The sequence below is a fragment of the Drosophila erecta genome, unplaced genomic scaffold (assembly GCF_003286155.1).
Source record: "Drosophila erecta strain 14021-0224.00,06,07 unplaced genomic scaffold, DereRS2 tig00000126-arrow-pilon, whole genome shotgun sequence".
Classification (NCBI taxonomy): Eukaryota; Metazoa; Arthropoda; class Insecta; order Diptera; family Drosophilidae; genus Drosophila; species Drosophila erecta.
In genome coordinates, this window is record NW_020825209.1 from 12,945,829 (window position 1) to 12,958,975 (window position 13,147).

At 46.3% G+C, this 13,147-nt stretch overlaps 1 protein-coding gene across 15 annotated transcripts in view; it reads left to right on the forward strand.

Moving 5' to 3' along the window:
- Nucleotides 1–13,147, forward strand: part of LOC6551545 (smoothelin-like protein 1) — a 40,080-nt gene that overhangs the window by 14,181 nt on the left and 12,752 nt on the right. For 8 of the 15 annotated variants that reach the window (XM_015155878.2, XM_015155880.2, XM_015155879.2 and 5 more), the window contains 4 exons: nt 90–431; nt 1,016–6,712; nt 6,788–7,321; nt 7,386–7,525. In XM_015155878.2, the coding sequence (XP_015011364.1) occupies nt 90–431; nt 1,016–6,712; nt 6,788–7,321; nt 7,386–7,525 (6,713 nt within the window). Of the gene's footprint in view, nt 1–89; nt 432–1,015; nt 6,713–6,787; nt 7,322–7,385; nt 7,526–8,512; nt 8,891–13,147 lie in introns of those variants that run through there. The other 7 variants (XM_026982195.1, XM_026982196.1, XM_026982197.1 and 4 more) reach the window with 4 other exon arrangements.

Sequence of the window (13,147 nt, forward strand, 5' to 3'; positions counted from 1 at the left end):
AAAAAAAAAAAATAATTGAAACCACATGAATATATATGCTATATAAATATTGGAACTATGAACTATGTATATGAATGTATATCCTTCAGATAACAAGCTATCACAGTATACGTATACTACCACTAAGCCCGGCGACATATTCTCTCTGCCACCAACTACTCCTCCTACTATTAACAACGAACCAACACTAACCACCACCCGCAAAACAACAACAACCACCGCCACCACCTCCTCCGACAACCTGCAGAATCACCCGAAACAATCTGCAATTGAAACTCCTGCCGATACCGATGCCCAGCCGATCCGCAAGGTGAAGCTGAGCGCAAATGAGGCAAAGGTGGTGGAAGAGGCGCCCTGTGTGCGGCGTCAATATTACCAGCTGGGAAATGAGGGGGAAAACCCCGAGACGGCCGAGAGCTCAGGGACCCCTGGTAAGGCTTGAATTCAACCACTACCCGAAAGTAGGCAAAAAAAAAAACAAAAAAAAAACACAATCAAATCAAGAAACTCTGTACACCTAACTATGCTATCTTTACTTCTTTATTTTTGGATTTTTCGCAAATAAATATACTTGAAAACTGTTTACCAAAACTGCAACTCTGAAATGTTCAATGTCTTGACCAAGCGCACATTACACAAAAAAAGCCGAATTTGCACTGAATCACACACTGGGATGCCAATCTTGTGGGTGGCAGACTGAGAGAGATCTGCGACCCTAACTCTACCACTACAAGTCTAACCCTTCTTTCTCTCGAGCTTCCTCTAATGGGTGTTTAATTTATTTTTTGCGGTTCGACATTGCCTGAGAACGCGCCTGTGCCTGCCTAATATCGTAGAATTTGCCTAACATCCGTAGCGGAAGCTGCCAGCGTAGATGTGACTAATCCTAACCAATTAACCAGGGCTATGCCATAGTAGACACAACATACGTTCACCTTACACACAGCGGTTGAGGAAGTAGACGAGTTCACATAGCTCCTTGCGTCCCCCAGTCTTATGCCCTGATCCGTTGCAGCCAACAAGAAGCCCCACCCAACGAGGAGGCCCCACGACGAACCGGAGCCACAGCTGAGGCGTAGCTCCAAGTCGCCCAGTGTGGAGCCACGTCAGGTGCAGCGGGAAACGACTTTCGAGGGTCGTCGCGTCTCCCATCCGGAGGATCGTGAGCTCTCGATCGATGAGCTGATTCTCATTGAAGAGATAAGCGGAACACCTGGTTCGCCCACGGCTTCAGGAAGTCCAACACCTGGGGCTCAAAGTCCTGGAAAACCTGCGACTAGGCCCCACAGTCCCGAGAAACCGCAGCCTAGGGCAACTCCCAGACAAAGTCCTGAGAAGGAGCAGCCGGCCTTTAAGCAACCACATGAGGTCTACACGCCTAGCCAACCTGAAAAGCAGTTTCCCCGTGCTCAGAGTCCCGGGAAGACTCCTGGATGGACCCAACCCCATGTCTCACCTCGTCAAAGTCCCGAAAAGCAATTGCCTCGAGCTCAGAGTCCCGAAAAGGGTCCTGCAGTGAGGCATCCTAGTGTTTCTCCTCGTCAAAGTCCAGAGAAACAAATACCCGACCCCCAGACTCGCGATCAAGGTCCTGGCCTTCCCCGTATTTCACCTCGGCAAAGTCCTGAGAAGCAGTTGTCCAAGGAAATTCCCCAGAAGTCCCGCCAAAGCCCGGAGAAGGATCTTACCAGCCAGCAAGGACGGGAGGAGGAAATGTTCCGCAGCACCATTACCACTACACAAAAACGAACCACCAACCATTTAAACGAAGAATTTCTAACGAACGAACGAGCTAACCAGAATCAGCCCATTTCCGAAAAGAGACCACAGACCACAGCGAATACTGAACCGAAAACCAAGCCGTCTGAGACCGTTGAAAGTCCAGATGGCGGATTTCCTTCCAAGCCGACTGAAGTTGAGGCTCAGCCCGAAGTAAAAGAGTCGCCCACCTTCCGCAAGAAGGGCTTGACTCGTCGTGAGACCTTCGAGGATCGCTGTCGCCAGATTTTGGGTATGGAGGAAGATGGCGATACTCAGGGAACTTACACTGAGCGGCCGAATAACGAAGAGGAAGATGGGAATGTTTCTCACACAACCATAGAAACCATTCAAGTGAAAATTGAGGATTGCCCCGATGATGATGAAGATGATAAGCCACGTCGTGTGACTGAGACATATGTGGTACGCACACAACCTAAGATTAAGGTGGAGGAGGAGCTCTTTGTGGATGTAACCGAGGCAGAGGAAGTGGAGATTCTGGTTAAACCATCCAAAAAGGCACCCAAAGAAGAGGACAGTCCCAAATATTCAAAGGGACAAGAAACTCCCAAATCTCCCAGAAAGGATCAAGATATTCCTATTACTCTACAGAAGGAACAGAGTCCTGTTCATTCCGAGAAAGGATATACTCCAAGATATCCTCAGGAACAAGAAAGTCGTAGGTATCCGAAAGAACCAGAACCTTCTGAATATCCCCAGGAGAGCCCTAGGAATCCAAAAGCCGATGCCGAGACAATTAATATTAATGAAGAGACCACCATTGTCATTAGCAAGCATGGATCCAAGCCTTCTTCTCCTGAACGCACAGTTCCAAAGAATCAACAGCCTCCTTCTTCTACTGCATCGCCATCAGTATCTTCCGTCTCTGGAAAAAAGATTCCCACCAAAGTGGAGTCAAACTTTGTGACCGAAAAGGTTATCGATTGCCGGGGAAAAACTGTTGTAGAGAAAATCAGCCAGAGACCGCGTACTCCAAGTCCAACCACTCCCAAAAAGAATACGAAGCCATCTCAAAAAAGTATTCCAGAGAGGGTACTCGAAACCGAATCGGAGCCCGAAAAGGATTCAGAACCGGACACCAAGAAAAATACCAGTGTCACTGTCACAAAATCTGAAACCGAACGTCGCAATTCACGCACCACAAAAACAAAACAGCCACTGCAGCCCAAAGAACCACTAACAAAGGTGCCAGCTGCGAAGAGTCCTCGCAAGGATTCCCTGACGGGTCGCAAGCGGGATAGCCTGGTGGAGGAGACACGTACCACTACAACGACAACAACAACTCGTCAGGGTCGGAAGCCCAGCGATACCAATGGTTCGCCTTCGATTAAGGATCGCCTTCGTTCCTCGCCGCGCAAGCAAAAAACTTCTCCCCAACAGACACGAACGCCCACTCCGGCACAGACACGAAATCCAGAAGACGACATAGATGGAGACTCTTCTTCCCCAGATGCCAGTCCCACTCGGGTGGGTAACGAACGCCGGCGATCTAGCAATATTTCCGTGCACACGGAAATCATCATAGATCACATGGCGCCCAAATCACCGAAAACGGAGAGGCGACCTCCAAGTAGCACCGGAAACGCGCCCAGTCCGATAAGAAAGCTTCCGGTAACGGAGCGCAAGGAGTCAGCACCTGTACCCCGAGTGACTCGTCGCGATAAGACCGAGAAGGTCACGCGCTCCACAAGCGAGAATATCATTAAGGTGAGTGGTAGTAAGCCTCATCCTGAGATGAGTAGCCTAAAGCCAGGTGGAGAAAGGAGCCGACCCAGCAAGTGTTGCACCACCAAGACGATCAATCTGAGCGAGCAGCGCATCAGCACGGCTACTGACATAGAGGGTGTGATCATCGATATCCAGCAGGCAAAGAGCTCTAGGGAACCATCTCCGGACAGGATTGTGCCAACTCCCGTGCCCGCTGAACTGGAAACGGGAAAGCCTCGTTATCCGGATGTGGTACAGGAGCCCGATGATGAGCCACGTCGCAAGCCACAGGTTACAAATATTCCGATTTTCGAGGAGGAATCTCAAACCTATGTTGGGTGTCAAATTTCCGAGCTGCTTAGCTCAAATGGCATAGAGGTTGATATTCTGGATAATCCCACTGTGGAGGCTCCCAAGAGCCTGGACTATCCCGTAAATACTCCCGATACAGACGAGAGCCTGTTGAGTGTGCACGAGAAGGTATCCCGATTCACCCACTCAGCTGAGAAGGTTAAGGAGCCAAAGGTTTCCGCACCATTTAGCAGAGAATTTGATGCGAACGCCAAGATCCCTGAAAATGACGATTGCCTGCTTAGCATCAATCAGAAAGTGGACAAGTTCTTGCGCACTGCCGAGAATGTAATCAGGCCTTCGTCACTCTCTCCTCGACCTGAGATCGAGCGCCCAGGATTGGAGGAGATAGATGAGGAGCTTCTGCGGGACGATTGTACCCTGAGTGTCTCCCAGAAAGTTCACAAGTTCATCGACACAGCCGAGAAGTTAGCGCCCACTATGCCACAAAAGTCACCACGTCTAGTAGCCAACATTGAGCGCCATATTTCCCGACAGAGCGAGCCAGAGCGCGAGTTGGATGAGGAGTCAGAACCAGAGCTCGATCGGGGCACAGATGTGGAGGATGACGATCAAACTAGCCAACTCGAGACCGAGGAAGAGATCACACAAACTGTGACTAAGAAGGAAACCCTAAAGGAATTTAAGCAACAAACTAAGGAAACCACAGAGACACGAAGGAACCCCAAGGCTGAACCCGAAAAGGTACAGAAAAAATCACCTCAAAGTCAACTCAAAGAAGAACCTGCAAAGGTACCCAAATATCAGGCAAAGGTTCCACAAAAAGTTTCACAATGGGAGCCTAAAAAGCAACCTCAAAGGGAGCAAAAGGTGCCTCAAAAGGAAACGCAATGGGAACCCAAGAAACAACCTCTTTCAAAGCCTAAAGATGAACCTGAAAAGTTGAACAGAAAGGTGCCCCAAAAGGATTCGCAAACCAAGCTCAAAGAGGAACCAGAAAGGCTAACCAAAAAGGCACCCCAAAAGGAACCACACAAGGAACCCCTGAGACAATCCGAGGAAGAGCCGGAGTTCTCCCCTGAAGAAGAATTCGATGATGAACCTCTGCCCATGACCAAGGCACACACTACAGCTATTGAAATTAAGCGTCAAAAGGATATCCTTAACCGTCCCTCTGTGTTTGGCCAGCGCTCGCCAGAACGCCAGTCCAGCACTACGCCCTCACCAAATAAATTAAATGGAACTCGTGGACGACCTAGTCCAAGCACCAGTTTGATTACCGAAGAGAAGAGGTCGTACAGAAATCAGGTGACCAATGTAACCAAGCCGGGAACAAGGAAAACCACTCCTTCGGCTTATTCCCCAGCCCAATCGTCATCACCCAAGACCACCAGCATTTCCAAACGAATGGAGGAAATCAGTCAGCAGTCATGGGTAGTCCAAGATGTGGATGTGGACGTAGAGGTGGTGGGACCTGCGCCACCTTCACACATCAGCGAGAAGCCCCAAGGAAAGAGCCCATCCCCAACGTCATCGCGTTCGCCATCGCGTTCGCCATCGCGATCTCCCTCCCGATCGCCCAGTAGACGCACCTCCACCAATTTGAACACGACCTCCACAACCACAACCACCACCACCACCACTGAGCACCCGAGCACCACCAAGACAACTACCCCAAAACCGACTTCAACTAACCCATCCAAAGACGAACCCGAAATCACACCCATTGAATCCCTTACAGAAAAGAGCATCACCACCACTTATCCGACGAGCCCCACAGGACGAAATGTGGCTAGCCGCAGGAATGTGTTTGAACAAGTCCATGAAACACACGTGGATTCCGAGCAAAATGCTCGTCGTCCCTCGTATATGGATCACACAAAGAGTTCACTTGAGCACATTCGACGCGATTCGCTGGAGATCAACAAGAGTCACTATTCCAGAAAATCATCCGTAGAGGATGAATCCCCTGTGGAGCCACGCAATCCCAACTCATCCGTGAAATTCGATGTGCCGAGAAAGACCCCGTCAAGAGGTGCAGATGAGCCCAGAAAGACTTCGCTGAAGGGTAAGGATGAGGACTCCGATTTGGAGCTGGAGATCGAGGAAATTTTCGATCTGCAGCGACTGGAGAAGCTTTTGGAAACGGTTGCAAGCTACGAAATGCGTCGCCGCATTCGTGCACAAATGCGTCTTATACGCAAGAATATGATCAATGCGGGTACAACTACCACCATCACTACCATAACCACAAGCACAACCCCGGGTAAGAGTTCACCGCTACCCAAGAGGCGAGATCAGAGTCCTGCGGGCGCTGCTGAAGTAAAGACCAAGGAGGTTCGCACCACCACAAGCCGCCGGCAGCAACAACAGCGAGTGGAACAGGTGGACAGCACAACCCCAACAGCACCGGGAAAAACCTCGCCCCAGGGCAAGCCGCCAGTGAAGCCGAGGGAAAGAAGTGCCAGTCCCGCGCAGAAGCGCCGAATTAGTCCGCCGGGAAAGCAATCGCCAGGAGATAGAAACACCACTACAACTACTAAGGTCACCACCACAAGCACGACTCGCGGCGCTCCCAGCAAGCCAGCTCAAGGGCCCATTTGGGCGGATCGCTCCAAAGTGCTGAAGGGGCATCCCACCGTTTCCCAAACGAACGGAAGCACTGCCCGGAAAGGATCCACCTCTAGCACCACATCGAGCAGTGGCAAGATCACTCGTACAATGACCAGTTCCAGCACCACGACTAGCTCCAGTAGCACCACCAACACACGCAACAAGCAGCGCGAAGAGGACTCGATCACCTCCAGTTATGGTGTGGGACCCACGGACGAGAACGGACTGCCGCTCTTCGGAATTCGGGCGCTCAAGAAGAAGACGACGCCACCGGCAGAGGAACCCTGTGAGACCAAGCAAGGTGAGTAGAAGATGGTTGTCGGAGTCACCTAACCATACACAATGTTATTCAATTTCCATTCTTCCCGCCATACAGAAGTCACAGGTTATGTGATTGAGGAACAGTTCTACTCGGATAATAAGTCTCCGCCACGTCACGAGCGCAAGGAACTCATCTACTCAAGCAATGCGGACGAACTGGCCGCCATAAAGCAGCAGCTTCAGGATGAGGATGATAGCTCACCTCCGCTATTGGATGCCCGGGTGGTGCGAGAGTTCAAGAAGGTGGAGTCGCAGCAAGCGCTTCCCGAGGATGCCCGATATGTGCGTCGCGGATCGGTGAAGGAGCTTAGCGAGAAATTCATCCGCAAGGAATCCTCCTCATCCACCCATTCGACCCACTCTTCAATCGCCCAATCGCTGGTGAAGCATGAAGATGAAACCGAGGATGACAGCGAATCCAATGAGGCTTGCAGCGTGATCGAGGCACCACAGATGCGCCAGAATCAGAGCCACATCACAAGCACCACTCGATCCAGCAACACTCGATCATTCCTCAACAGCAGTGCCGATCAGCGCCAGGTGACCAGTGTGGACGATGTCCTCGAGCGCATGCGCAATGCGGATAATGGTGAGAACTCTATACACTCGCCTTTCTCTTTACAAAACGCTCATCGTGATATTTAACTTTCCAGTCGAGGAGCCCGGCGACTCCAGCGAGGATCGCGAAGCCCGTGCTCTGCTCAACAAATTCCTGGGAGCCAGTGTCATCATGCAGGGCGTGGAGAGCATGTTGCCACCGACCGCCACGGGTCAGCGTTTAAATAGTCAAGGCGTAAGTAAAAAAAAAGTTTTCACTAAAAACATAACAACAATTTCTTTTAAATTTCCTTTCAAACTGGAATGGTAATCGATTTTAAATCCAAATACGAGCTTATTATAGTATATTAGTTCATAAAAATAATATTTTATTAAGAACTCAACAATATATGACAATTTATATTTAGACAAATATGTAGTTCCATTGATTTGGCCAAAAATCTGGAGGTTGTGACAAAAATACGTACGAAAGTTTTTGAATCGAATGTTTTATAGGTTACTGCCGTATTCTTTCTTAATTTACCATGTTTCCCATATGCACAGTGGCGAAATAAGCCTTATTTTACTACAGTTTTCCCAGCACTTGTTGCACGATCTGGGCGCTATTTGTTGTAGCAAGTGCCATGCAAGCATAACCTAACCTCAATGATGCGCGCAAGCACGTGCACGTGCTCGATTAACCGTTAACTGAGCGCGTGCTCTCGCTGTCCCCAACAGTCTCACGCTCTCTCGTCTTTGGAGAGATTTGGTGTGCAACAACCGTTGCTCTTTCCCCACCTTTCACCCGTCCCGCTCGCACTTGTGACGCTGGGGCACTTTGCGGCATGTGTGTGCCGTGTGCGTGATGCGATGTAGGAAGAGATGCGATAGATGCGCAATGCCTGGCTGGTCAGAAAGCAACAAGTACAGTAACGGCCAATTGAATAGCCATCAAATCCAAATGACGAAATACCATGCAAATTCTAGTACACTAGCTTGATAGTTAAATAAAGTCACATCAATAGAAAAGGAAAGGTTTTTATGCACAGTTACACCATAATGAAAAAAGAACAAATTGTGGTGTGAGCTTTAAATCAGTAGTGAATATTTGTATTTGCTCAATCGCTCAAAAATATTAGACATTTATTTTAACAAGCTGAGTGCTATTTTTTCGGCCTTTGCTGTACTAACGGGCATTAGCAGTGGCTGCGGCAGCGACGACGTCGACGTCAGCAGAGGCAGAAGCGCATCTCGGCATCGAGATCGAAATTGTCAGTAGAAACTCAGAGGCGGCATCGATCACTTGTGCGAAGAATCACGGGCAAAAAAGCTAAGCAAAAAAAGAATAAAAGAGTGCCAAGCGAACCACTTGTGTTAACAAAAAAAAAAATACAAAAAATATAGAAACGAAAAGAAAAGAGGAGTAATAATAAGCAATAGAAGCGCATAACAAAAGACAAGTTTTGTAGTTTTTTTTACTGTGCAGTTCTGTTATTATACTATCGTTATATCGTTATATGGTGAACGAACGCGAGTGTCCATATTTGGTTTAACTCTGCAACATCCCGAGAATCGCGAGCAACATCAAAATAAAAGGGGCAACACAAGAGCAGACCACGGCGTAAGTTTCATATAACTTTATGGGGCAAGATGATGATGGTGATGGTGATGGTGGCGGTGATGATGGGGCAAAAGTGGGGAGGGGGGAGTGGGGAGAGGGGAGAGGGCAAATGCTTTTGTCAATTATTTTTAGTGCGCATAATTTGCTGGCAAAACGAAGCATTCCTGTCACGACACCTCAAAATGCACCTGAAAGGCGACGACACCGCCACCGATCTCTATACACACACATCTATTCGCATTCGTATAGATGTATAGATATATATTTTGAAAGATCTATATCCACCGATACATATAGCTATTTATACATACATGTATATATGTATAAAAGTCTGCCGAGATACAGACACGCTCATCTTCCCAGCTATAGAGCAAATAAATAAATAAATACATTTAAAAACAGAGCGGAGAGCAGGAGGAGGATGCATGAATGAGAGCGTCAAGCGTACGGAAAATTTCGACAAAAATAGCTCCAACGACGGGCACTATTTTTACGGACTATACGGACTATTCGGACTATGTTGGAGCATTTTTGGGCAACACAATATGGTAGGAGGAACCAGAAAGTGGAGGGGGCAGCAGGCATTGGGCATTGGGTATTGGGCATTGGGATGGTGCATGTGCAGCGGACTCTGGCATCTGATGTTCCCGTTTCCTCCACTTGTGTGAACTAAATACCGAATCCCACTGATAAATTCCCCACAGCCGATGCTATAGGAATTCTCCTACATATATCCGATATACACACAAGTCAGATTCAAAGAAAAATGGCATTTATATCATCTCTCCTTCAATTGGGTATTCCTTTAAAACAAATCCCAACTCAGCTTCAGATGCAATTGCAATCTTGGGATCAAAAAGCAGATTCTTCACTTTTTACCCTGCAGCCGCAGAAAATGCCCTATTTTTGTGCTATTATATTTAACTTCAAAGAATCTTTAGAATTGGAAATAGCTAATGTTTACCTACCGAATTAAAACAGCTGGGAATACAAATTTGTAGATCTTAAAATAAGTTTATGCTGCGATCTATTAACAGTGCAATATTCCAAAGTATTCTCTTAAGGATATGAAGTATGTAAGTGTAGTACTTTGTCAAGTATTTGCCACTTAATGTTAGGTTCTCCGTTATAGTGGCGTTCACTCCAGAACGTACACTCCATAAGGCAGAGTCCATGACAAGCTCCACGGATCCACGATTCCAGCCGATCGAACTGGAACGTAGAAAAATGCCGTTTCTGTTTTTGCCATTTTCAGGTGTGCTGTGCTGCTGCCCCTGTACTTATCTGAGCGTAACATGCAGATCGGCAAATCCTCAAACGCCGCTTCAGCCTTCCGAGTCCCCCCGATCCCCCAAAGCCCCCCAGCTGCCCCTATTCAGCTCAGCAGCTCTGCGTTCGGTGATTAAGCATCGGCTGCTGCTGCAAGTGCTTCGAGTTGGGAAGCCGGTTTCCATTATGCCCCTATCACACTGACTTGGGAAGTGAGCTTGAACAAATTAGGGAAGTCCAAATGCTGTGCTAGTATGGATAGTAAAACATACACGTATATTCTCTAAGGCTATTGGCTGGTTGCATAAACGTTTTTCAAAATAATAATAAACATGACAAGCTGTTTATATAAGAGCACACACACAACTATACAGTTCATAGCTGACTTTGGAAAACACAAATAAAATATTGTTCTGAAATCTCTCGAGGTTTGGAAAACACAAGGGATAATGAGTTAAGTCCCGACGACAGATGAAAACAGCTGAAGCATTGAAACTAAGCCCACTCAAATTTCGAAAAACATGATTCTGCCTCGATATGCATAGATGCAATTCGTAAAGTTCATCTTGCATTCTGTGGTGCGTTTGAGGTGAGTGGTGTATATGCCGCACATCGGGCTTTGTCAAACCGTCTTAACTGCGACTCCCATCGTTCCAATCATTTTTTGTCGGCCGGCTGCTTCTTCCTGCTTTTTGCCGTTTCATAATCACGGTGTGTGCGTGTTGGCTGTTTCGCCTTTGTCTTTGCTTCGCATTTTGCATGTCAAATAATTTCTCATTTTGCCCGAGCTAAAAATACAAATCACAACACAACAAAACTAAATCCAAGAAAAAATAAAATCGAAAACGAAAACGAAAGGAAGTCAATTTGGAAACGCAAAATGAAAATCATTATTCTTTCGCATGGAAAACTTTTCTTCGTGTGTTTGATTGGTGAAGTTTTCATTTTTTTTATTTTTTTTTTTGGTGGGGGGTCAATATTGATCAGATTGTTGTTAAGCACGAAAGTGCACTGACAGAAAGAAAGTGAGTTGCACTTAACTAGTATTTCGACAGTTCTTTGCTTACATTTGCAGCTAGCTTTGCTAATTAACTAAATCCATCATATTTCAATTGAAAATCTTTTGAAATTGTAAGTTTGAAATTGTTTTAAGAAAAGGTGATAATTCTATATTTAAGTGCTCCATTTTTCGGCAGTGTCTGGGTGCCGCTACAAATTGGGGGCCATCAATCAAATGCCTGTCGCTGCCCCCTTTCCACCATTCCACATTTCAGGCAGTGAGTGTCAAAGCCGAAAAATCACAGGCAGCGAGATGAACGACTGTTGGCCAGCAGCAGCAGTCAATGGCCAAGTGCAGCTGAAAAATCAGCTAACTGGCAATGATCGCTTTGGTCAGCTGCACTCCCCATTTCCCCCGCCCAAGCAATCTTTTTAATTGTTTTCTTTTTGCAATTTCCATTTTGATTTCCATGCTTGGTTTGCTACCCCTCTATTTGTTACGCTTTGGCGGAATTGCGCCAAATAGTTGGCAAGCCTTTTCAGTCCCCCAAAGTGAAATAGAAAAAAAGAACATCTAACAAAAAGAAAAATTATTAAAAATAAACCCAGAGTGAAAAGAATAAAATTCAAATTAAACCAAGTCAAATTAGATGAAACGCGTTGTAGTTTTTGGCCCACATTTTGACAACAAAAACTATAGCAACAACAAGGGGGAGGTGGCGGGATTTGTAAAAATGTTTGGCAATTAATTCTTGGTTTGATTGTTGCTGTTTTCGTACACTTTGTTTATAAACCAACACAAATATTATATAAAGTTTAGCCCAAAAGAGCTGGGGGCAGGGAGCGAGGGAAAGAATATGGGAGACGAAAAAATGAGGAACTTTTCCTGAAATACCCGGCTCGCCCGTTAGAAATGTGTGTGTGTGTGCTTAAATAATTTATAATTATAAATAGCAACGCGTGTTGCAAGAGGAAGAGCGGGGGCGTTTTTCGAACATGTTGGAAGTCGGTTTTTGAAAATAAAAATTGCCCATGCCGCTGACCAAATTTGGTCAAATTGATATAAACAACTACATTTTTCATTCTGGCCGAGAGCGAGAGAATTGAATAGAAAACAGAGAGCTGTTTTATTATTTGGCTATTTGCGTTGTTTTTCATCTTTGCTGTGCTTCGTCATTAAAAATTGCAGGCCAACGGGGCGTATACTTAATTGCACTCAATATATCTATAAAGGCATTTACTATATGTGTGTGCATCAATATTTGCCATCAATTCAGGGGTCTATAAACGCTTTTAGCTGATTTATCAGATGTGCTGTCCGCCAGCACAAAGAGAAATTTTATTGCCAGATTTTTTTTGGGCGCAATTAAAATTAATTTTCGCCATAAATTCGCTGATAACATTTTTATTTTGATGTCGCTCAATATCAATGAACTCTTGAGGGAAATGGCTCAATTGTGGCCTAGATTTTAAACGCTTTTAAGAGTGAAGAAGCCAAAAATTCTTAGAAAATACATTTCATATTTGGCCAAACCTTTTAAAGTCGGAAGAAAATTAAAAAGAAACAGCACTAATATATTTTTAAACAGTACTTATTCAATTTGTTATTTGTCAACTGATTACTTTTGAAGAACAGTGAGGCAAAATTTCATCTTTGTTGTGGCTTTACTTTTGGTCAACATGTCGTATGCGCACTTTGGGCATATTACGCATACGACAGGTATGCAATGACATTGATCAACTGCTGGCGGAAGCAGCAGGGGGTAATGCGGCAAGCAAATGCATTCGAAATCACGGCTAAGGACACATTGTACTGACAAATTGATCTTGTGGTTTCTGCCTTATCACGGCCATCGATCGACGGAGATGCGACCAACACCAAATTTTGTTGGCAACACTTGGCAAGTGAATAATTGCGCTGGCTAGGCTAGCGTGGATTCTGTGGCCGGCGAATGTGCTCATCGTGCTTTATTTAGCCAGGCCCAAACA